Below are 26086 nucleotides of genomic sequence, written 5' to 3'. Positions count from 1 at the left end.
CGCTTGGATTTCCGGTAACACTTTATTTTGATGGTGCCTTTTGAACGTGCTGTTGACTATAAGTTACTTTGCAACTATATGTCAAATAACTTTCATTGGAGTATAAGTAGACTGTCTGCTTAATATCTGCAAACACTTCATTGTGATGGTCCTCCAACAGACACTACTAACTATAAGTAATTTTGCAACTACATGTCAACTTAATCTAACCCTAACCCTACCAGTCTATTAATACTTAACTAACACTTTAATGAGAGTTAGACATGTAGGTGCAACGTTACTTATGGTCAACAGAATGTGTTATAGGGACCATCAAAATAAAGTGAAACCGGATTTCCTTGACCAATGATGAGTGTCATACTTCCTATGAAATGTAAAAGTATTTTTGTGAGCATTCTGTTGGTGGAGTTGATGTTCCTATATTTCGTATGTTCACATTTAGGATAATTACGTGTATTTATAAATGAGGCCCCAGTTTCCTATCTGGTCCCCCAACAGAGATACCCAAACAATAGCAGTTTTTTTTTTTCAACACGTTTTCACCACCATAAAAAGTCTCAAATCTGAAATGCTCTGCATGGACACTATACTTAAAAAAAAAAAAAAAAAAAACGATTTAGGACTTAAAAGCCTCCCATTGTAAATTCACCCTAAAAAGTTGAACTTTGAGCAATATTGATCAAAAATTTGGACTTAAATGTCTATATGTTCATGTTCCTTAGAAATGTGCTACTGTATATATCAGCTATAACAGCTGTAGATCAGTTTTTGGTCCAAAGACCTAGGACCATTCTGAGCTGAGATAATATGGTTTCCGTAAAACATTCGTATAACCTAGATTTGTTGTTGGTCATGACAGCTTCTGTGATAAAATAAAATAAAATGTAAAATAGAAACTTGGTGGTTTTGCAATACCAATACATAGCATTATGCATAGCATTGGTAATCCTAAAAAAAAAAAAAAAAAAATGGTATTATGAACATTTCTTTGTGAACAAGTCCAGGATGTGACCAGTTCAGTACAACGTCTGAGTTGTCATCTTGTGATTATGCTATTTTGACATTACATGGCCTGGGGCATAAGACCTTCAACATAACAGAATAGAGAACTAGGACTAGGGTAAGTTTTGATTTATGTTGACTTAAGGTGTGTGTCTTAAGGTGAAGTTTCTTTAAAGGTTGGAGAGGATACAATTTTATAAATATACGATTTGCTGCTAGTGCAGATGTCTGCAGTTTGCTGTACCTCAGCAAAGGCTGTGTCCTCATTTAGAAAATAGCAAACCTTTTCTCATTGAGGAAAGGGGAGCAGATAGAAGCTACTGGAGGGCTTAGCTCTGAAAATAGATGGCACATTTTTCACTTTGGTTTCCTTTTCGTTCCTTAATGAGCATGTGCTCAAGTGTAACTGTGGAAGTAACTGATTAAAGCCAAATTTTCTTGTGAGAAGTGAATTCTCATAGTGCATCTGTGCAATTTACTTTCATGTTGAAACTGTTCTCAGATCTGTTTCTCGTGAAAGCCGGTAGGAGAAGCCAAGGAGCGAACTGTAAATTCAGCGTTTCTTTGGCGACTAGTCTGAGAAATGGGATGAACTGTGTCGGCAGCCACGTGTCACATGCTTGATAATTGGGTCAAGAGTGCAGAGGACTCAGTCCTTAGTACAGAATGGCACTATTATGAGTACCCTGCAGTTAAACCTCCGAGCACGCTCACATTTCTGTGACAATCGCTTTGGATCTGTCTGAGAATGCATTGGCAACACAGATCTCCTAGATGGATGTCTCTCTCTCATGCAGACACACACAGTAGGAAGCTCCCTTAGGATGAAGACTGTCAGAACTGGGATGTCAACCCCTCAGTCACACTTACAAAATAAAATCTGTGAGATCCCTTAGGCTCAGCTGTGTCAGTAATGGAGGGAGGTCTCGCTAAATATACACATGACCAACCCCTTATCAGACCCCCTCAAACCATGACCTATTTCCCTTAGCTTCTGTCTCTCTTCCCCTTGCTGTCTTTTTTCCCTTTTTTCTCTACTTCCGCTATATCTCTCTTATGCAGTCTCCTTTTTGGGAATGTTTCTGCTGTACAGTGCCCCCCAAAAATATTTTAACTTGTTTACAGCTGTCCAAAACAATATTGGACCACACTGACATGAAAATATACTGTACAGAGACTTTTTTCGAAATAACAAAATATCAAACTAAGTGGCATCATGTTTATCTCTATTATTGCTTATTTAAGAATTTCTTAAGCATAATTGAATTGAAAAATGCTAACATAATAACTGGCCGCCACTCTCATGCAATGATGATGATGTCACGTGACAACAATGTAGCATATAGTATTACTTTTTGAGACTTTTGTTGTTGCATAAGGCAATACTATTTTACATACTATTTGAAAGTAGCAATGAAACGAAAGTGGCGACAGATATTCCGTATTGTGACACAGATTATTGAAAAATAAGTGTAACATTATTGAAAAATTTAAAAATGTTGGGCAGGGACTTTGAGGTTCTGTGAATCGGTTGTTGATTGGATTTTGAGATGTGGGTGTAGCACTCAAAAGTGTGGGATTTAAGAGGCCTAAATTATTTTTAAATGACTAAAAGTCCTGCATATGTCATCAGATCAGAGAGAACAGTTTCACCAGAAGGTCCAGGTAGGACTTTATACAAGGTAAAAAAGCAAATACGTACATGGATGAATCGTTCATAAGAAGATATAATACAATTAGTGTTGTATTATTTTTCAGCATGTTGTGAGCTAATATTCCATGTATACTTCCTCTTTCTCTCTCTTATTATTCATTCCACGAACTCATCTCACATTTATCATATGACTATTTCACACTTTATAATAAGCAGCATCAGACCTCACCATACATGCGCTAAAAAGAAGCAGATGCATTATTAAGCCAGTATTATTAGCTGCTGTCAAAATAACTTCCTCTATAACACTGTGCCTTTGAGAATGCTCTGTCTTTGACTCGGTTTGTATGTTAGAAGCACAGATTGCTCCCTCAGAAACCCTCAGGCTTGCTGTTCTACCCTCACTCTCGCCCTGTTTTCTGGAATTTGCCCGGGCTACTGCAGAAGGGCCATAGGGCAGCATCTGTCCTCCCAGAACTGCTTTTACCCCAGTGATATTGCTATTCCACAGCCATGTGGCCATGCACATGTTTGACTGTGTGTGTGAATACATGTGCGTGTGTTTGGAAATGTGTAAGAAAATAATAGTGCTTGCATGTATTATGCGGTGTTGTTTCTTAAGTGAATTAACACGTGTCTGTGTACGTGGGTCTGACTGTTGGTGTTGCACATCTGCATTGTGCTTGCTAATCCGGTCCACAGAGCTGTGTGGACTCGGGACGGCTTTTGTACCTGGCCAGCACATGCAATGCTTTCTCTCAAGCATTTCACACCTTACGTAACCAACAAATCACACTAAATAGCTAATTCTTTTGTTTGTTGTTTCTGTTTTCTTGGCACATTCACACATATTTAGGATTTTTGTTTTTTTTTGGTATTCAGGTTGCAGTTTGTCTTGCATTTAAGTTGAGCTTGAGATTCAGTATTTTTGCATTTGGCATGAAAGTGTAATCGCGCCATGTCCCGCTCAACCTTCCCCTCCACATCATTTCCCGTCCTGTGTCTACTCTCCTGTCTATAATGGCAAAACGCCAAACCAGAATGTACCTTTTAATGATCTTTTAAGCCTACTGAAACATTTTGTTCATGTCATGCTGTCAAGATAATGGTCCAAGTGTAGGTTTATCCGCGTGCTGTGTGAGTCATCTGTACCTGTCTTAATTGAGTCTCGTATGAAGTGCTTCATTGAGTGCTTCAACCACTGAGTCAGTCAATTAATGTAATTTCCCTTTCTATTTCAAGCCTTGTACTGATTTCTCTTCCACGTCGCTCTCAGGTACTCAGTTGAGGGTTTTCTTGAGAAGAACAAGGATCCGCTTTTCCAAGATTTCAAGCGACTGATGTACAACAGGTTTGTGGACTTTAAACTTTCTTTCAATTAAATAATCAATGTACCCAAAAAAAGAACATTCTATTCTTATTTACTCACCTTTCATGTAATTTAAAATCCATTTGACTTACTTTTTTTTATTTTGTGTGTGGAACAAAACACCAGAACAGTTGCTCATATTATATATTGGGCAGTACACAAGTCTTCTGAGGCCATATGATATTTTTGTGACAAACAGACCAAATTTTTAAGTTTATGTAACTTAGCCTGTAATCAGTCTTTTGAAATAAGAGTAAATGAGTCCTTAAAGGGGGGGTGAAATGCTCATTTTCACTCAATCTCCTGTTAATCTTGAGTACCTATAGAGTAATATTGCATCCTTCATATCTCCAAAAAGTCTTTTGTTTTATTATATTTTTAATTGAAAGATTGGCTGTACCGAGTCTTTCCGGAAAAAAACGAGCGGCTGGGGGCGGGCCGTGTGGGCGAAGCTAAAGCTGTGCTAACGCGCCGAGCTAACAACACACAGAGACATTTGTTCAACAGTTTTACTCACCGTTCCAACGCACGACCGCGAACCTTTATCATTGTGACTGCTCGATCCTTAAGCATTAGACGATCTGGGCTTTGTTTATAAAACAATCATCGTCGAAATGCAGGGAACAACAGTCTTGCACAACTCCGTTTATGCTCAGGAAAACAAACTCCATCCACGGGTGCCTTAACGCTGGGTTCTTTGGGAATCTGTGCAGGGTTGTCTTGCCCTGGCAACCAAAAACACACTTCTTTGGTGACATTGACTTCCCAAAAGCCGGGCAGGGCGCTTTGATGGCGAACTGCTTTCACTCTCTTGCTCTGTTTTACAAGTGCGCGTGCGCCCGCGATCTTACCGGAGAAGTGCCCTTAGGACCCATATAAGGAAATTCCGCCCTCTCTTACGTCAGACAGAGCCATACTCGAAAAAAACTTTCCGAAACTTGTGACAAACCGGAAGGACAATTTTTGGAACAAAAATACTCCTTCAAACGTAAAACTTAACTTTTGAAACTTTGACCATGTTTAGCATGGGAATCCAACTCTTTAACAGTGTAAAAAACTCAGTATGCATGAAACAGTAATTCACCCCCCCTTTAATGATGATAAAATGCTCATTTTATGGTGAACGATTTCTTTAAAATAATGCATAAAGACTGTGTGTTCAAGGACTTGTTAAAGTAGGGCACTTGTTTTAATATTATTTTTTATATTCCTTTTCTGGTTTGTTCTAATTTCTTTTTTACTAGCATGCTCTTGCTTCTTTTCTCCACTTTATCACATTATTTATCTCCCTCTTTTCTAAACCTGTTTTTGTAGTTCTGACCCCGTCCTCAAAGAAATGTGGCCTGATGGGAAAATGAGTATCACAGAGGTGACCAAACGGCCTCTAACTGCAGCTACACTCTTCAAAAACTCTATTATTGCTCTAGTGGACAAATTGGCCTGTAAGGTAAGAAATGACTACTGCAAATGTCATACAGTGACCCCAATGGGAAAAAAAATAAAGAATTTGGACACTTAAGCCACACTTAAATGTATAAATGTCATTGCATTCAATCAAATGTCAAACCAGGTGGCATCTGCACACAAATGGAGAAAACTGGAGCTTTTCTCCAAACTAATTTCACTTTCTGAGCCATTATTACACAGACTTATAAGCAACTAATCTCAGAGTATTTTAATGGCTGTATGAAGTTCAGAAAGGTGTGTTTCCTTTAAAAAAAAGCTTCTTGGTTTGATAATTATTATATATTGCAAAAGCATTCATCTTTTTTTTACAAGTAAAAAAAATCTTTTTGAGGTCACTGTATTTAGATTCCACTTAACCCTTTTCATTCATCTTTTTTATCATAATCCAAGGCAATTATTTTTTATGCACATTCTTATTTTAGGATTTCATCTGAGAACATTGTGTTTGTAGTTTTAAAATCTAATCACAAATTGGTGTAGATAGGGGCCCATTGTGGTACATTATGTCTGCAATAGCATTTGTTTATGTAGAAATAAGCATGAATTTAATCTAGACTTAATCTACACAACTACCATTTAATACTCTTTGCTGTGAAAAGATAAAATAGGGGTCTTTCAGAATAGCTCAGGTAATCTCTTATGTAGAAGTGTTGAAAAATGCAATCTTTCTAATGGAGACGGTCTGTATTTGATAAAAACAGTTAGTTAACAGCAGAGGAACACCTGCTAAATCCTGCTTTAGTTTGGATGGCTCTCCTCTCCTCGTCTCTCCTCTCCTCTAATCTCATCTCCTCTTCTCTGCCATGCTGCACGTGTGTGTGTATACACGTGTGCTTGCGTGGTAAAGTGGGACTGCACTCGGGGCAGCTTCTGTTTTTTTAGGTCACATTAAAGGACTGGCTGCCCTCCCTCTGGTCCTGTGGGGACACCTGTACCTCATCTGACCGTTCACCCCATCCATCCTGTCTTCAAATGCTCTCTACACTGTAAAATAAAAAAAATTGTGCATTTGTTACCTTACAGAGCTGTTTCTGCCTGATTTGAACCTTAAGATTACTTTGTGCTCAATGCAGTCAGTTGATGTAGTCATCATGAAAGACATTTCAAGTTACCTACTCTAAGAATCTCTCGGATGGATGGATGGAGGGAGGGAGGGAGGGAGGGAGGGATGGATGGATGGATGGATGGATGGATGGATGGATGGATGGATGGATGGATGGATGGATGGATGGATGGATGGATGGATGGATGGATGGATGGATGGATAGGTAGATCTAGGCTGTTATGTGAAAGCTCATTGGGTAAAGAAAGGGAACGATGTTGCTCTCAACTCATGGAAAACTCTCAGTTCTGAGAATTGACGTAATCACTGTAACACTCTGCAGTCTTGATGAAGTGAGCTTTATGCTTCCAGGAAAGGTCAGCGAGAAAAGGTCCATTTGATTCATTCTTCTTTCTTCACACAGCAAATTGTGGTGCTTTACATAATGATACTTTATATTATTGCTGCAGTTGGCTTTCTGTTATAATTAGAGCCACTGTCAACGTCAAACCATAATCATAAGCGTTCAAATTGCCTTTATTAAATCTTTTTTGGCCACTAAGCTAACTTATTAGTCAGCGGCAGTTCAATTTCACCAGTTCACCTTTGAGACTTTTGGTAAATGCTTTAATTTAGCAATTTCTGCAATCGAAACTAAATGAAATTGGTCTTACAGGAGCCCTACTATGTGCGCTGTATAAAGCCAAATGAGGTGAAGTCCTCCTTGTTGTTTGATGACGGACGCTGCCAGCACCAAGTGGCGTACCTGGGACTGCTGGAGAATGTCCGTGTTCGCCGAGCTGGATTTGCCTACAGACAGCCTTATGCACGCTTTCTGCAGAGGTGAGAAGTCACATGTACTACTCTTCAATGAACTAAACTTCACTAGTGCTGAAAACCTCAACCTTTTTGATCCCAAGGTCCCATATTGTCCAAGACAATATTCAAAGACTCCCATTTAGGATAAGATATTTCTGATATTTCTGCTGTTATGACAAAGCTGTTTTTTTTTTTTTTCAAACTTTTATTTTACTGATTGGTAATACAATTAAATAAAATTATTTATAATTCAGAGCTTTTTTAAGTGGCCTTTAAAAATTAAATTGTTTCAAGAACAGAATTTTCAGTTTATGAAAGTATTTTTTTATACCAGGGTAATTATAGTTTTAAAAAAAACTTTTTTGTTGCTTGAAATAAAATACTTATGGTGCCCCGCACATAACATGCAGACAAAAATACATATATCTCGTAGCCAGGAATTAAGAATCCTATGTTTTAGTAAATCGTGGCCACAAATTGAAAGTTCGTTCCCATGATTTAATAAATTGTTCCTTTGTTTTAGAAAATCATGGCCAGATTGAACTAATTTGCTCCCTCATTTTGATTTAAAAGGGAATTAATTTGTATAACCTGGCCATAATTTAGTAAATAAAGGAAACAAATTATTATATCATGTGCACGATTTACTTTTAACAAGGGAACCAATTAGTAAAACGTGCTGATGTATTAGTAAGTCGTTTGAACGAATTGTTAATTTGTGACCACAATACACATGTGCTGGGCTCTGTAAATACTAAACATTAAATGAAATAAAATAAAAAACTTAAACTATTTTTTATTTCTCACTTTAATTTAGTTAAACTTGATGTACTAAAATAATAAAACTGAAATAAAAATGTATTAAAGAAATAGATTTTCCCGCATGTCATGTGTGGGGCTCCGTACATACAGTACTAAACATTTAACTGGGGGGAAAAGTAAACTATTTTTTATTTCAGCTAGTTTCAAATCAGCATTTCTCATTTTAATTTAGTTTACCCTGATGTACTAAAATAATAAAGCTAAATGCTAATTTAGTGCTGGTCTGTTTGGTGAACTTAATTAAATTAATAGTTCTATAAAGATTCACTTAAAGGATTAGTTCACCTTTAAAAAAAACTTTTGCTGATAATTTACTCACCCCCATGTCATCCAAGATGTCCATGTCTTTCATTCTTCAGTCGAAAAGAAATTAAGGTTTTTGATGAAAACATTCCAGGATTTTTCGTATTTTTTGGATTTTTTTCAGGATTTTTGCGTATTACATGACGTCACGAACGCGCATCAGAGAACAGAGCAAGGCGAGCATTTGTGCTTATAAAACTTAAACTTTTTTATTTATTTTTGAAATGACCGATCGTTTCGCTAGATAAGACCCTTATTCATCGTCTGGTATCGTTTAAAGCCCTTTGAAGCTGCACTGAAACTGTCGTTTGGACCTTGAACCGTTTGGGTCCCATTCAAGTCCATTATATGTGGAAAAATCCTGGAATGTTTTCATCAAAAACCTTAATTTCTTTTCGACTGAAGAAAGAAAGACATGGACATCTTGGATGACATGGGGGTGAGTAAATTATCAGCAAAAGTTTTTTTAAAAGTGAACTAATCCTTTAACAGTGGTGCCTCATAGCATGTGTAATTTCAGTGTAAACGGCATCATATTCACTAGGCACCTGCAGTCCAAAATGCTTAAAGTGCAAATAAATGACATCAGCAATTCTTTCTTAGTAAATTTTGACTGCATCTTTATGCTCAGGTACAAGATGACCTGTGAGTACACGTGGCCCAATCACCTGATGAGCACTGATCAGGAGGCTGTGGAGGCCATTGTGAACCAACACGGCTTTGAGGATGATGTAGCGTATGGCCACACCAAGCTATTCGTGAGAACGCCTCGCACGCTCTTCACCCTGGAGCAAGAGAGAGCCGCGCTCATCCCCATTTTAGTGCTGTTCTTACAGAAGGTGACAGACACTCTTTTCACTTTTCTCTCTCTATCTGTCAATTTCCTAGGGCACTTTAGGTTTCTGTCTATCAGTATTGTTTATTGTTGTTCCTGAGGCTTTACCTCTTCTGCTTCCTGTCTTTCTCTTCCTTCTCCTCTTTCATTTCTTTGTTTTCTTGCTCTCTAGCTGTCTCACTTAATCATTTTTGACTTGCTCACTTTTTCATGTACGTGTTCAGAGGTGACAAGAAAGCACAGTGGGATCATAACACCTAGACGGTAGATCCCTCTGCAACTCCACTTCAGTCAGTCTTTATAACCTGTTTTGAACTTGCGGAACATAAATCTATATTTGCATTCTCGTCTACATGTTTTATTATTTATCCATTCTCATTTTTCAAAGCAGATGTAAATAAAAATGTATCTGTATATGTAAAACAATGTTTATCTAAACATTTTTAACCAGTATCTATATGTATGTTCCTATTATTTTAAATCTGCTTTGAATGATTAGACTGTGCTCATACGAGGAAATGGACGTAAATATAGGTATGCTCATTATTTCTAGTTAATTATTTCTATTTCCCACTCATTCATCCATTGTGTAGGCTGTCTGAAAACAGTAATTGTGATAATGTTTGTGATTGGTGGATTATTCTAGTTGCATTCAATTATTTATCTGCAGTGCAAGTTGTCCTGATTTAACTTCTGTCCCACTTAATGCTGCCTGACTTAAACTAGAGTCAAAACTCAGCAGGGAAACTCAGTACGGCACAGCAGATGAGAAGACCCAGCAGCTGGCATGATTCTGTCCACCTGACCCTCTGTCACTCACTCGCTCGCTCACTAAATCATTCCATCATTCACTGACTATGTAGTGTGAGGAAATTACCTGAATGAAGAAATTAATCCTCTCTTCTTTCTCTCTCACCCTTGCATGCATCTCATTGCATCTAGAAAACTTCACTCTATCTATTATAGTTGTCATTTGTGTTATATGTCACACTGAAATACTTTCCCACCCAATTCGCATTCTTTTTTCCCCATTTATTTTTTTTACAGTACAAAAAAAATATTACATCCAAAATGTTCATATTTAATATTTATATATGCAAGTATGTAAATTATATTATAAGCAATTCCCTCAACACCATCTGCCACCTTGCATGAACATTTTCTCTTAGCTGCATTCTGGGATTGCCTTATTCATGTATGTTTATTTATTTAATTTTTTTAAAGAAATTATTACTTTAATTCTGCAAGGATCCATTAAAGAGGACCTATTATGGCCCTTTTACAGGATGCAATATAAGTCTCAGATGTCAGCTCAAAATACCCCACAGATCTTTTATTATACAATGTTGTTAATGCCCATTTTTGAGTAAAAACATGCTGTTTTCGTACATGTATCTTTAAATGCAGATGAGCTGCTGCTCCCCACCACGCTTGCCAGAAGTCGGAGCCTTTATAGCTCGTGCCTCAGATACTCTGCCAAAAATCTGTTTGGTTTTGATTGTCCTCTTTATCGTGGTCACACTCAAGTCACATTGCAGTTCTTCGTCATCATGAATTATTTTTATCTGTATGCGTTTTAAAGCCATATCAGTCTAAACTTCTGATATATGGTTTTCCGAGCGCACACATTCAAAGTATGCGCACAGAAAGCCGGCTGTCAGACGGCACGTCCTGCAAGTATTAAACTTTTATAGCTTTAATAAGAATACTTTTCTTACTTGTTAAATGCACTGGCGAGAAGATACTCATGGCGGGGTCTATGCTAATAGGGCAGAGTCCGTCAGCAGTCGTGGGCGGGGCCTAAGCATTTGTGATGTCACAAAAGCTGCATCTGCAAACGGCTTGTTCTGAGACACTACTTATGATTTATGGGGATTAAAAGAAGAAGAGTGGGTGGATTTTTACCATTATAGGGTTGTGTACACACTGACAACACATTTATGTTCGAATTTTGCATAATAGGTGCTCTTTATATTGTTTATATTTTTGTCTATATTGTTGTAGTCACATCACAGTTTACAGTGTTTGGTGTCTTCAAAGGGTTTCCCTCATATTCAACCTGTATTTGTGTCTTTTGTGTCAACTGCAGGTATGGAGAGGTGCATTAGCACGTATGCGCTGTAGGAAAATTAGGGCGATCTATACCATAATGGCATATTATAAATGCTATAAGGTGAAGGCTCACTTCTGGGAAGTGGAGAGACGTTTCGCCAATGTTCGAAACATGGCCGACTATGGGAAGAGTGTAGAGTGGCCGGCACCACCTGCGGCCCTGGTGCAGTTCCACAGAATCACACAACACCTCTACCACCGGTATTACCTTGGCTTCCATCTTCATGTCTTTTTCTTTATTGTTCGGCCTTCCTCTCATGCTTTCACTGCCTGTCTCTTAGATGGTGGGCAAGGCAGCTGATCAAAAACATCCCCCCATCTGACATGGCGGAGGTGAGGGCTAAAGTAGCTGCTCTGTCAGCCCTGAGCGGGGAGAGAGTGGACTGGGGATACAGCCGTGCCTGGGAGAGAGACTACTTGGCCAATGTGAGTTTTTCATTAGGCTACTCATTTAGAACCTTCACTTTTACATTAGATTTTTACATCGATTAAGCTTATTAAAGTTTTCAGTTTAATTAAGCCTTAAGCCCAGTGGTACAGTAAATCCATTGACTCCAGGAATCTTTGACAATCTTAAAGGAATAGTTCACCCACAAATGAAAATGTATAGCTTTCTGTGAGAAACAGACTGATGTTGTTATTTGCTAAAAATCTAATTCGTGTTCATGTATATTCAAATATGAAGAAAATCTGTTTGCTCCCGTTGACCGAAACTTGTAAATTCATGTAATTTGTCAATTTATTTTCGCTGAAATTTTTACTTTTTAAATTCACATAAACAATTTTTTAGCTATTTTTAATGTTCATTATTGTGGTATTTTACAGAGCCACACACGGCATGCCAAAAAAAAAAAAAGAAGTTATTAGTTTACCTCGTTTTAATTTAGTTAATTCATGGCCAAGATTTGGCACCAAATCACGATGTGACCACAATTTACCTAAACCAAGAGAAATAATTGATAAGTCCAGGGAATACATTCTTCTTTTGAGGCCTTTTTTTTTATCCTGGGATTCTTATTTAAAGCCTGCATGAGCATCATGACATTAAGGCTGTAGGAGACATAAAACATTAAGCCCATCATCGTTAAGCACCACTTTATGGTTCAGTCATAATTTTGTTCAAACAAGTCTCTTTTTGTTGTGTGTAAATAAACAGTGGACACCATGCATATGACTGTTGGTGACACCAAAACAGCTGGTCAACAGATCTCAACTACTGTTTGCATCCACTCGCTTTACTTTAGTCAAATCATGGCCAAGATTTTCAATCGTGGCTATGAGGTTATTGTTGGTTATCACTGTCAATCTTCACAGTTTCTGATTTGATCGCGCATTTAAATGCGGCTGTCAATCCAGAAACTTTGTAGTGTACATATCAGAAGATTGTGTTCAGATTGTGGATGGACAATAAACAGAAAGCAAGAGAAGAGCCCTCCCTTTAGATCACTAAAGATCACTGAATTATGCACTTTACATTAGTTAACATGAACTAACAATGCACAATACTTCTACGGCAGTTACTAATCCTAGTTAATGTTAATTTCAGCATTTATAAAAGGTTTTTTAAAATAGTAATTTTTAAAATAGTCACTTATTAGCATATTACTTGGATATTGGCTGTTTATTAGTACTTTTAAAGCACACGTTAATGCCTTATTCTGCATAACAATATTCTACATCCCAATCCTACCCAATTCCTAAACTTAACAACTACCTTACTATTAATAAGCAGTAATTGTAAAATGAGCAAAATGAGACCTTATTGTAAAGTGTTGTTACCAATTTTCTTTTTTCTTTTTTACCAAATCCTTTTTGTGTGTGTGTGTGTGTGTGTGTGTGTGTGTGTGTGTGTGTGTGTGTGTGTGTGTGTGTGTGTGTGTGTGTGTGTGTGTGTGTGTGTGTGTGTGTGTGCTCAAGGACAAGCAAAAAAATATATCTTGAAATAAAGTCAAGAGCCCTGGAGGTTCATCTAATTCTTCCTCCATTGGAGTGAAATGAAGAGAGTGAGTCCTTGAGCTTGTGTTAAATAAAGAAAAATTCTTTTTTTTCTTTTTTTTTAGGAATTCTGTGGAATTTTTCCTCTGCAGCAAGAGATTAATTGTGATTTCTGTATTTCATAACATATTTTTAAAGCTCAAAAGATGCATGCTGAATGCTCGCTCCTGTCACCACAGTGTATATCGGCTATGACAGATGAGCTTTCAAAGACCTTTGAAGTTTTCAGATCATCTAAATGAGTCAAAAGCTTATTCATGAAGCACAGTTGAGAATCTGTTGTTGCAGATAAGGTGTCATATCTGTTTGACGCATTAGTCGAGTGGGCTGGTGACGATGATGACTGTTTTTAAATCCGTCATGGATTGATTTGAATTGTCATCAAGGAAACCATGGAAGCATAAGTGTGCATGTTGTTTGTGTTGCTTGTGTGACTAAGCTTCTCATGTTGTCATAAATCCAACGTGTCTCTCCATTGCAGGCAAAGGACTCTCCCTTGACAAGCACCAACTTTGTGCGCATCACTAAAGAGCTGAAGAACAAAGACCAATACGCCCAGGTCCTCTTTTCATGCTCTGTCAGGATGGTAGGCTTTTTAAAATTATATTTCACTGTTATTAAATGACAAAAACTGTGCATTTGTATTGTCAAAGCATTTGCAGAGAATAGTGCGTAAAAGTAATAATGCGCTTTTAAAAAACAACAGTGCAAAAAAAAAAAAAGCTAACTAATATTAATTAATAACTAATATATATTTTATTAACTAATAAAATAATTAACAATAGTGTTATTAACAGAGTGAACAAACAATATTAGAAAATACAATCAAATAACTTTGAGAAAACAGTTAAATTGAGAAATAATGTAAAATAACAATAGTGCTAAAGGAGTAAACAATGGCATTAAGAATTTAAATAAAATAACCTAAAATAACCAGAGTAAACAAGCAATATTAACAAATAAAGTAAAATTACAATAGCGCAAATGGAGTAAACAAGCTAAATTAAATAATAAAAATAACAATAGTGTGAATGGAGTAAACAAGCAAATTAGCAAATAAAATAAAATAAAAATAGTGTGAATGGAATAAACAAACAATATTAAAATAATTATAATATTGTAATAATGTAGTAGGCATATAATAATGTCATAATAATTATAATAATAAATAAAGTAAAATTACAACAGGCCAGTATTATCAAATAAAATAAAATAACAATAGTGCAAATGGGGTAAACAATATATATTAGCAAATCAATTAAAGTAACAGCAGTGTCAATGGAATACAAGCAATATTTGCAAATAAAATAACAATGGTTACAAAGGAGTAAAAAATGATATTAAAAAAGTAAAATATAAGTGTGAATAGAGTAAATAAGTACTATCAACAAGAAAAACAATAATACAAATAAAAAGTAACAAAAAAGTAACCGTTATTGAACAAGTTTACCGTATTATATGTGACTCTGGACCACAAAACCATGTCACATGGGTCAATTTTTTTAAATTGAGATTCATACATCAACTAAAATCTGAATAAATAAGCTTTCCATTGATGTATGGTTTGTTAGGATAGGACAATATTTTGTCGAGATACAACTATTTGAAAATCTGGAATCTGAGGTTACAAAAAAATCAAAACATTGAGAAAATTGCCTTTAAAGTTGTCCATTTATGTTAGCGATTGTGCTGCATGCACTCACAAAAATAAATGTTTTATATATTTACGTTAGGAAATTTACAAAATCTCTTCGTGGAACATGATCTTTACTTAATATCCTAATGATTTTTGGCATAAAAGAAAAATCGATAATTTTGACCCATACAATGTATTGTTGGCTATTGCCACAAATATGCCCGAGAGACTTATGACTGGTTTTGTGATCCAGGGTCACATATAGGGTAAACATGGCAAAAATATTCTTGGACATGAAAAGTCTTTCTCCAAGTCACCAAGTGTCATTCACTTTCTCATTTTCTCACACCTGAGCTGCTTTGACCGTAGAGCAACGTGGGACAGCACAAGCACAGCAGAGTTCTCAATGTTTTAATGCCTTAAAGGTGCTCTAAGCAATATCATGCGTTTTTTAGGCTGAAGCGTTTTTTAGGCTGAAACATTTTTTGTCACAAACATCTCCTCACTATCCGCTAGCTGCCTGTTCCCTGAACACACTGTAAAAAAATGCGGTCTCTACAAACACCCCAGGCTCCACAAACGGCAACAAAAACAAACTGGCCCAGCCTGGACCACGAAACATAACAGTGTTCCAGCCAATAACCGACAACAAGAATGATTTGGTGGTGGGGGTTGGGGGGTTAGTGCGCGTGCACATGAAGGGGAGTGTGTGGGGAGTGGAGGAGAGAGAAGCATGAAGAGGGAAGTTGGCTAGAGGAGAGATGTCCTAGACAACGACAAACGTTAGAATTATATTCTCTTGAATTTTTATATGGCCGACACACGACCAAAGAAACCGCAAAGAAGAGGGAAAAAGAGAAGGAACACGCAAAGTCCCGAATTTACATCGGAAAAGCCTGTTTCAGGAAGCACGGAAGGGAGGGGCAGGGGACGGGATGAGGAGGAGGGAGGGTCGAGCTAGCCTCCGTTTTGTTTGACAATACTTCGAACGTCAACAAGAAGTGACATCTCCCAACATCGCTTAGAGCACCTTTAAGCAAAGACTGTAAAATACACTCTATCATAGCGCTGCAGCTATGGGTTTTGCTGTCATTGGTCCAGTTTATCTTTCCTTCCCAGCGAGACTCAACCACACCACCAACCCAATTTCACAGGCTATTTTTAAAGGCAGGAACATGCAGTACAATAGTAGAGCAGTACATAAACCTATCAACAGTGCTAATGCAAAGGTTGAATTTCATGAATTTCATTAAGCCCTGAATAAAGTTATTATTGTAGTCAAGCTCAGACAGAGGCAGACAGTTTACCCCATTTCTGCTTTTTCTCTCTCCTGCTCTCTCTTTTCTTCAGCTCAACTGGTTCAACAACACAAAGGACAGAGCTCTACTCATCACTGACAAGCATATTTACAGACTGGAGCCCAAAAAACACTTCAAAGTGCAAAAACGAATATCTCTTGATTCAGTAAGTATTTCACACACATGGTCACCTACACTTCTACATGCATGCAGAAATGCATATAATATAACAGCAAAGACTTAAACGAAGCCCTCAAAAGAAAGCAGACACGTCTTGGTATCTATAATTGTCTGGGTTTTTTTTTTTTTTTATGCAACCGTGCAATGTGGGTCAATGCATCTGTCTGCTGCAGTCACGTTTTCTCTTTGGATTTTTGTTTACATCTACCAACTGGTCTCTCTTATTAGATGACAGCACTAATACTTCATATGACCGGATATGATGTCAGATGGCTTAACAGGGTCATTCGCAAACTTCTGGCTGCGTCTGAGTGAATTCAGGGACCAGAACAGTCTGTGTGTGAGGTGTCTGACCTACATTCTGTCTACGTTCTCAGATGCAATATAGTGAGAGAGGGATTTGGTCACACACTGCAGCACTGCAGTCTAAGCTCCCCTTAGCATAGACTCACAGACACTCACACACACACACATTAAACCTGCTATTTTATCCATATCGGTATGTTTTACACGTCTCTAACGGAAGCAGGGCCAGACGTCTCAGAGAGATAGAGAGAAGCAATTGGGCAGTTCAGCAAGAGCTGCATATAATACTAAATCATGCCAATTATGCACACATACTCTTTAACACACCATTTTCACGTCACAGCTGTTATTGTGATATTTACAGATTTGAATATTCAAAAGATACCAGATCAACACCAGAAAAAAAAATATTGAGTCAAAATAGCCTTTTGTGTACTCAAAAACGTGTGTAGACAACAACATGAATCACATTTCACACCAAATTCTAAAAATCAAAGAAATTATATTTTGCATAAAGAAAGTAAAGTTTATTTTAAGGAGCATTAAGATTGTTATGGGAGTAGACGGGAAATACACTGGTGTATTTTTATTTATAAAGTCCTTTTAGGTCTATTACCCAAATATCTGCAAGATATTTCTGCTCTGCTTTTGCTTTCGCTAGTAATTGAAATTGGAGTCATTTATTTCACTGCATTTAAAAAACTATTAGGGAGTGTTTTTATCACAGCTTGTGAATGTTTAAAATGAATGTATATGTGTGTGTAAATTTTTATATGTAAGTATGTCTTTCAGGAGATTTTAATCCTCCTGTCAGGCTGTCGTTGAAAATAAGAACTCTTTAGTGCTTATAGGTATAGCGGAGGATTTTTTACTTCCGGGTGGATCACCTATACTATTGGTCCTCCTAATTGTCAATCATTCTGGTTAATCAATCAAACTTTTCAAAAAGTGGAGAGGGCGGGTCTTATCTAAAATTCGGAAAGATCCTCCGCTATACCTTTAAATAAAGGTTAATAATAATAATAATAATAATAATTGTTACATTATTTTTATGACTAATGAACACATTTATCCCCCAAATTCTCTTTACTTTAATATGTGTCTGGATTTTTCACTTTTTTGTTTGATGTATGATCATTTTTGATTTCATTTTATTTCAGTTAACATTTATTTTATAAATGAAAATGTTTTTCATTTAGCAATAATAACCCTAATGCTACCACGATGTATAAATGCTTTAATAAGTAATTCAATTTAAATAATTTAAATACAATTTAAATAATGAGACTATGGAAAAGAGTGTGCTTAATTGTCATGAAAATAATGTCACGATCCAAAAGAAATCTTTGCGGCCTAAAAATAGGCTTCAGTTTTGTTAAACAAAATATATTTCTTTCTTTTGATTTTGGACTGCAATATAATGCACATGTCCTGACAGGCTTTATGAGATTTACTCTATTATAATCTCACAGCCTTGCCGGCAGCCCTTCACTTAATGGGTCACCATCCAAGTGCGGTGAACTTTTCCAACCCTCTCCGGTCAGGCCAGACCACACTGGATGGGTTCATGCAGTCCCAGACAAGGATATTGTTTTGTGACAGCCCAGTACATTGTGGTTTTAATCTCATTTCACCATAGACTGACGCACGCACAAGGACTCTGCACAGCACAGGGGCTGATTGTGTCAGATGATATTCTAGAGCAGCAGACACAGACAGGGCAACCTTACGGCCTGTGCACACTTACAGTAATAACTATAATGATAAATAAGCATCTACACCAATGAACAATAACGCTCTGTTTATTATAAGCCTGTCATCTGTCACTTTAAATGCTTCTGTTTACTTAAATTCTGATTGGCTGTCAATATTTTTATCGTTCATCAGCTGGAAAAAAAAAAACATTCTGAAGGTGATTCCAGCGATATTGTTCCTCTGTGTCATTATCGCTATAGTTGTGGTATGGACTCCTATTCTCATTGAATAAGAATTCTCATAGAATAATAATGAAACGATATAGTCAAAAGTTATCGTTAGAGTTTTCATCTTTGGTGTGAATGGGCCTTTACACATCTTATGGTGTTTTTACACATCTTACGGTAATCTGTTATATTCTGTGTGTGTGTGTGTGTCTGTTTGACTTGAACACAGTGCAGTGTTTCCTGGCCCACCCTTATTTCTCAAAATCTCAGACAGCAAGGTCTGCTGCATGTACCACAGGGCACAAAGTGATTAAACCTGTGTTAGTGTGTTTGTGTGTGTACTGTACGCACATGTTTGTGTGTGCTACTGTGTGTTCATCCGAGTGGCAGTAAAGAGGCTTAACGCTGCCTGATCACTCTCTTCCTTTCAGGCACAGCGGTGACGCACCTACTGCTGTTCATAACCACTCATGTTTTTGCACACTTAGAAACACACACTAGCCTTTAATGAACCCAGTGCACACACACACACAAAAAAAGTAATAAAAATGATAAAAGAAATGAAAACAGAAAATATAAAAATGAAAGCTTTTTCAAATTATTCATAAATACTATTGTATATTCATGCTCTCGAACATTCAAACAGCATCCCCAGGACTGTTTCTATTCTCAGAGTCATGCGTACCAGCCAGGCACACACACAGTTTTCTGACGCACAACTTCAATTGGTCACACGTTTTGAGTAATTGAAACAATCAAGTCATTCATTCAGGATTATTTCCAGCACATTACTCATTCTCAAGGTTACTGAGTCAATCACGTGCTGAAGCAGAGGAAGCTTTTTTTTTTTTTTTTTAGCTTTTTACTGTGGGTTTGCAAAGGCAAAGGTTGACTGAATGCCAGTAGTTGGTGGACAAATTAATCTGTTGGACTCAGGAAAGATGGATTTATTGGACACAAATGCTTTGACTTAATTGTGCACCAACGCATGCTATGGAACATGTTAACATGGTTTCATGTGTTTGTATTGCTGTTTTACACTCTCTTCAAACCCACAGGTGGTTAGTGTGAGCGTAACAAGTGGCAGTGACCAGATGGTGGCGCTTCATACTTCCTCTCAGGATGACATTCTGGTGCATTTGCAGAGGGGTCAACTGAACCCAAATCAAGACCGCGTAGGGGAGTTGGTGGGCGCCCTTACAGACCACTTTAAAAGGTAAGAGTCCATGTCAGTAATCTCCACCTTGCACAGTTTGCAAGTGATGTGCAAGTCTTTCTGCGAGCATCACTATAACTATTGCTTATTCTTAGTGTTCAGGATTTAAACAGGGCCAAATCACATGCTGTCACATCACAATTTTTGTAAAGAACCCGTATAAACCGTATAACCGTATATTTTTATTTATTTTATTTATTTATTTATTTTTTTTACCTTGATTTGTATATAATGTAATTGTAATATTATAAAAATTGATTAAGGTATGCATACTCGTACACAAATATTCAAGGTGTAAGGAATATATTTTACTTGATGGTTAAACCACATGAAATCTTTAAACATTTGCATTCAACATTTGCTGAAAATTGTGGCCGAGAGAGCTCAATGCAAATTAATCATGCAAATAGAAAAAACACAAGAAAATTAAGATTTATAAAATGAAAATGTCTCGCTTCCGGCAACGGTCGACGCGCATTCACGGGAGATGGATGCCGGCGTATGACTTGGACGTAGCGTTTGATTTAGCTATACTTCATTCTACGTCACAACGCTTCTTACGCTACGTCCTACGTCATACGCCGGCATCCATCCATCAATAACTGAAAATGTGTTCGTCTGAAAAAAGATTGACATATGCATCTCGAACGGCTTGAGGGTGAGTAAATCATGGGTTAAATATCATTTTTGGCCGAACTATCCCTTTAAGCAAGGACGCATTAAATGAATAATAAAAAATACAATAAAGATTTCTATTTCAAATAAATGCTGTTCTTTTCAACTTTCTATGCATCAAAAAATCCTGAAAATATTTTAATCATGACAACTCCCAGAATGAATTATTTTACCAGAATTTATTGGCGGACAAGATTTGCTATATTGCTGGTGCTGAACAAACGTAAACATGGTTTATGAGGACACTTCCTGTGTCCTCGTGAACCAAATGGCTTAAAAAAACAAAACCATACTAAATGGTGTTTATTGAAATTCAAAAAATGCTGAGAGTTTTTTGTGATGTGTTAAGGAGTAGGGTAGGGTTAGTGTAGGGGAATAGAATGTACAGTATACAGACCATTACGCCTATGGAGAGTAAATCCCCGTAAATCACATATTCAAGTGTGTGTGTGTGTGTGTGTGTGTGTGGCTGGTGTGTAAGTCACTGGGTGTCTGCAATCACTGCTCCTGCACGTCTGCTTTAAACCCATTGTGCTGCCATCTGCGAGTCAATGCATGGGGTCATGCCCCCTTTACGACATCATCAAAAGGAGACGTCAGAGGGGCCTGTGGAAGTGTGGAGGAAGGCAAATAGTGTGTGAGCATGTGTGCGTGGGGGTGGGTGGGAGAACAGATGACCATGCGCACACGTGCGTTTCACTCTATCCCCACTCGCCAAGACCACAGCGGAGATGCAGCACCCAGTACAACTTCCATTGCTTTATAAAATATGTTGGATTTTTCCATTTTCATAAACGTCATAAGGATAAGGAGAATGTTAAGCACAAAAAAGAAGACAAGATGGACTTATCTTCATTTAAAGCATATGTGAGGTTTCTGTTGAACAGATGTAAAAATAACCTTCGCCAGCCCTAAATAGAAAGTAACCATAATTTTCCAAGTAGGAAACAACATTCCTCCAAACTAGCATAGTCCTAACCCAATATATAACCAGATAAAAAGTAGGAATATTATACGAATAATTAGAGGTTAAGTGCATATGTTTAAAAAGACCCAAGATCATTGACATTGTGTCTTCACAGTAAAAATATCCTGTTAATTTTATCGTTTATAGAAACACTAAAATAATGCAAGAAACATTCACTAAACAACAGAAAATGTAACACAAAACACCCTAATGTACATTCTGTTTTTAAAATAATATATATTCATGTGATGTCACTCAGGGACTTCTGGGAGTATCCTTTCACAGTAAATTATGACAATTCATAGATTTTACTTCCAAAACCAGAAAATTGCATTTAATACACATTATGATTTTGACATATTTTATTACATACTACTTGTTTTTCACTACTCAGTTACAGTATGAGGTAAGATAACTTACACTTAACCAATTAAAAAAAATGTTTTTCTGTAAAATTACAAACATTTTTAATGGCTTTATTATTTCAATGCATTTCAGACCAATGTTTCTATAATGTAAAATATGGCAGTGGATTTCAATACTTAATTCTGTTGTTCGTTTAAAGCATTTGTGAAACTGACAAATAAACATAAAGGTTTTGATTAGTATTAATGCATGCGCTATAAAACATAATTTTCGTAACAGTTAACATCCTAATGCTATTTCACTTATTCATGTAATCATTGAGTGAGATGAAGGTAGACATCATTTGCTTGATGAAGAGTACGCTCCACATCTTCCCCCAGACTACTTAATAACGATTATACAATATTTCATATTCAAATATTAATGGAAATGAATATAGATGTAAGTGTTGGGGTGTTGGAGAAATCACAGATGATTTGTCACAAAAGTGACAATAAAAGCTTTGTGACTGACAGGATTAGATGAACATGCTCCTCATTAGCTTTCATCTACAACTCAATTTTAAGAGAACAGACAAATGTGCCAAGACCTGTAGGAGTAATGTAGGCAAATGGGTACACAAAATATGTATGAACTTTAGAAAATTTTCAAAAAGTTTTTAACCAAAACTTTTAACTTGCTGGTCTCAGGGTGATTTTTAGTGGATGTATGAAGTCATGTTCACACAGGTGTCCTATCAGAGTAACCACAGGTGTTGTAGAGAATCGCATTAACTATGAACATCGTCCATTAAAGTTTGATGAAACCTCTCACATGAATTGGGAGTTCGTAAAAATTGAATGAATTTACATTCCACATTCTGCTTTGCATGCATGTTGAGAGCTCTTGTCTGCATCTCAATTCAAACAGTGATTCATTTCTGTTATGATGCCTCTTTAAACTCTGTGACCTTTCCTCTGGGTCATGCACCCTCACCTGACTTAAGCTTTAAGCAGTCAACATTATGACTGTGCCATGTGTGTTTGTTTGTGGATGCGCCAATGTGGATGTGTGTGTGTGTTGGGTAGTTTAAACTCCTTTTTGGCCATCTGCTGAGACAGCTGTGTGTGTGTGTGTGTGTGTGTGTGTGTGTGTGTGTGTGTGTGTGTGTGTGTGTGTGTGTGTGTGTGTGTGTGTGTGTGTGTGTGTGTGTGTGTGTGTGTGTGTGTGTGTGTGTGTGTGTGTGTGTGTGTGTGTGTGTGTGTGTGTGTGTGTGTGTGTGTGTGTGTGTGTGTGTGTGTGTGTGTACATGTTTTTCTACACCGGTGGGGACTTAATCCTGAATGCACACAGACTCATGGGGACTCGTGTCACTGTGGGGACCTAAATTGAGGTCCCCATGGGTACAAAAGCTTATAAATCATACAGAATTAGTTTTTTTGAAAATGTAAAAATGCAGAATGTCTCCTGTGATGGGTAGGTTTAGGGATAGGGGCAGTGTAAGGGGATAGAATATACAGTTTGTACAGTATAAAAACCATTACGTCTATGGAGAGTCCCCACAAAGATAGTGCACCAGACTGTGTGTGTGTGTGTGTGTGTGTGTGTGTGTGTGTGTGTGTGTGTGTGTGTGTGTGTGTGTGTGTGTGTGTGTGTGTGTGTGTGTGTGTGTGTTGGTGACGGCTTGGCCAAAGGCAGTGTTAGGTTGGAGCTTTTTGTAGCTCTGGCGTGTGAGACTGTGAGAGCTTCTGGAGCCAAAGGGGTTAGCAGAGATTGTTTGTCTTCTTAACCACCCTCCAAAAATTACCAGTTGTGAATTTTCTTTCACCTAAATAGATCAACTTTAACAAGCAGTATAGTAGGGTTACTTCGGAATTTGAAGTATTAGTATGATCAGATGATGATGATGGCTGCTTTCATCAGCGGTATAGTCTCAGGTATAGAGGAACGTTATTATAAACAGGGCTTGACATTAACTTTTTTGCTCACCAGCCACTGTGGCTAGTGGTTTTCCAAAGTTAATAGCAACTCAGCATTTTCACTGGCCACAATTTTGACATAGATTCCATGGGGGGAAAACTGTCATATAGATATTTTTAATATGATCTCATAATGCTGCAGCTGGTATATTAGGCTGCTGTCACTTTAAGACCTGACACACAGACCCATTATACTGTTTTATATAACCAATATATTTGGCTTTATGTGCGCACACTTTGGGATGCGTACAATTATGCACAATACGTGCCATCAAATTCAGGCCCTGTAACAGCAACAGTATTCATCAGGAGGCGGAGCAAATGAAACGAGTGAGTGAGAGGAGGCGGGTGTGACAGTTCACTGGCGGAGAGATGAGAGAGCGAGAAAGCGCAGCTGCTATCATGTATCTGTTCTGCGGAATATGAGAGTATTGGGAGTGTTTCAGATATTTCAGTATCGATATGTACAGTACCAGTCAAAAGTTTGGAAACATTACTATTTTTAATGTTTTTGAAAGAAGTCTCTTATGCTCATCAAGCCTGCAGTTAAAAAAAAAACAGTAATATTATGAAATATTATTACAATTTAAAATAATGGTTCTCTTTTTTAATATACTTTAAAATGTAATTTATTTTTGTGATGCAAAGCTGAATTTTCATCAGCAAGTACTCCAGTCTTTGGTGTCTTATGATCCTTCAGAAATCATTCTAATATGCTGATTTATGATCAATGTTGGAAACAGTTGTGCTGCTTAATATTTTTTTTATAACCTGAGATACTTTTTTCAGGATTATTTGATGAATAAAAAGTTAAAAAGAACTGTATTTATTTAGAATAGAAATCTTTTGTAACAATATACACTACCGTTCAAAAGTTTGTGAACAATAACTATTTTTTAAGAAATACTAAAAAATTAGTACTTTAATTCAACAAGGATGCGTTAAATTGATAAAAGGTGATGGTAACGATTTATATTGTTAGAAATGTTTTTATTCTGAATAAATGCTGTTTTTATGAATAAATGCTGTTAACGTTTTACTCATCAATGAATCCTGAAAAAAGTATTCCAAAAAAATATATTAAACAGCACAACTGTTTCCATCATTGATAATAACTGAGTATCAAATCATCATATTAGACTGATTTCTGAAGGATCATAAGACACCAAAGACTGGAGTACTTGCTGATGAAAATTCAGCTTTGCATCACAAAAATAAATTACATTTTAAAATATATTAAAAAAGAGAACCATTATTTTAAATTGTAATAATATTTCATAATATTACTGTTTTTTTACTGCAGGCTTGATGAGCATAAGAGACTTCTTTCAAAGGCATTAAAAATAGTAATGTTTCCAAACTTTTGATTGGTACTGTATAGAAAAATCTATATTTTTGACAACACTATATTGCACTTAGTTTATTATTTCAGAACGAATATTTATTTATTGACTGCGTTACACGGCACTGCTGAAATCCACCCGGATTTGGCGGATTGGCGGGTGTTAATGTCAAGCCCTTGTTATAAATATAAGTATTTTTCGATTGATTGTTTTTCAATAGTGGGGTTTGATACTTGAAGGTACAATAGTCTTTTCTTCCCTAGTGTGATGTACAGTTTATCCGAGTGAAACGGCTTCTCGAACAAGAAAAAATGTAAGACTTGATTTTGTCCATCAGGAATTGATTGGATCATTAGATCATTGTGTTTGCTATTGCTGTAATTGGCAGGTTGGTCCGACCTAGTGCCAGTAAACACATCATCAGAGAAGAGAAAAGATGACGCTGCAAGAGGGAGGGGTAGTGATTTTGTGATGTGGTTAGATGGATAAATCATTTATAATAAATACTGCAATATTTAATAAACTAGAATTTGTCAATTTTAATTTCATAGTGACTTCATCATTCTTATATCATTATTCTTATATCATACCGTAGCACAATTTAAAGAAGACAAATGTGGCATAAAAAAATGCAATTAAATAAATTTACAGTGCTGTATACATTCATATTTTGGAAAATAACATCTTTACAGCCTGACAAATATGTAACTACTTCAAATACACATTAAAATCAATTGCATATTCATATGAATTATTTTAATTATGGTAATAATTGCCATGGTAATAACATTATAATAAT

At 36.8% G+C, this 26086-nt stretch overlaps 1 protein-coding gene across 1 annotated transcript in view; it reads left to right on the top strand.

Annotated features, from left to right (window-relative positions):
- myo1g (myosin IG) overlaps positions 1 to 26086 on the top strand; it is a 52086-nt gene that overhangs the window by 14166 nt on the left and 11834 nt on the right. Inside the window, exons 13-21 of the mRNA XM_081377124.1 lie at positions 3933 to 4007; positions 5340 to 5472; positions 7211 to 7377; positions 9110 to 9317; positions 11403 to 11626; positions 11707 to 11851; positions 13902 to 14006; positions 16407 to 16520; positions 19821 to 19978. Coding sequence (XP_081233250.1) covers positions 3933 to 4007; positions 5340 to 5472; positions 7211 to 7377; positions 9110 to 9317; positions 11403 to 11626; positions 11707 to 11851; positions 13902 to 14006; positions 16407 to 16520; positions 19821 to 19978 — 1329 coding nt within the window. The remainder of the gene's footprint in view (positions 1 to 3932; positions 4008 to 5339; positions 5473 to 7210; positions 7378 to 9109; positions 9318 to 11402; positions 11627 to 11706; positions 11852 to 13901; positions 14007 to 16406; positions 16521 to 19820; positions 19979 to 26086) is intronic.

The sequence above is a fragment of the Scardinius erythrophthalmus genome (genome assembly GCF_964197995.2).
Source record: "Scardinius erythrophthalmus genome assembly, chromosome: 10".
NCBI lineage: Eukaryota > Metazoa > Chordata > Actinopteri > Cypriniformes > Leuciscidae > Scardinius > Scardinius erythrophthalmus.
The sequence above is the reverse complement of the archived record's forward strand: the minus strand, read 5'-3'. Positions and strand labels throughout refer to the sequence as shown.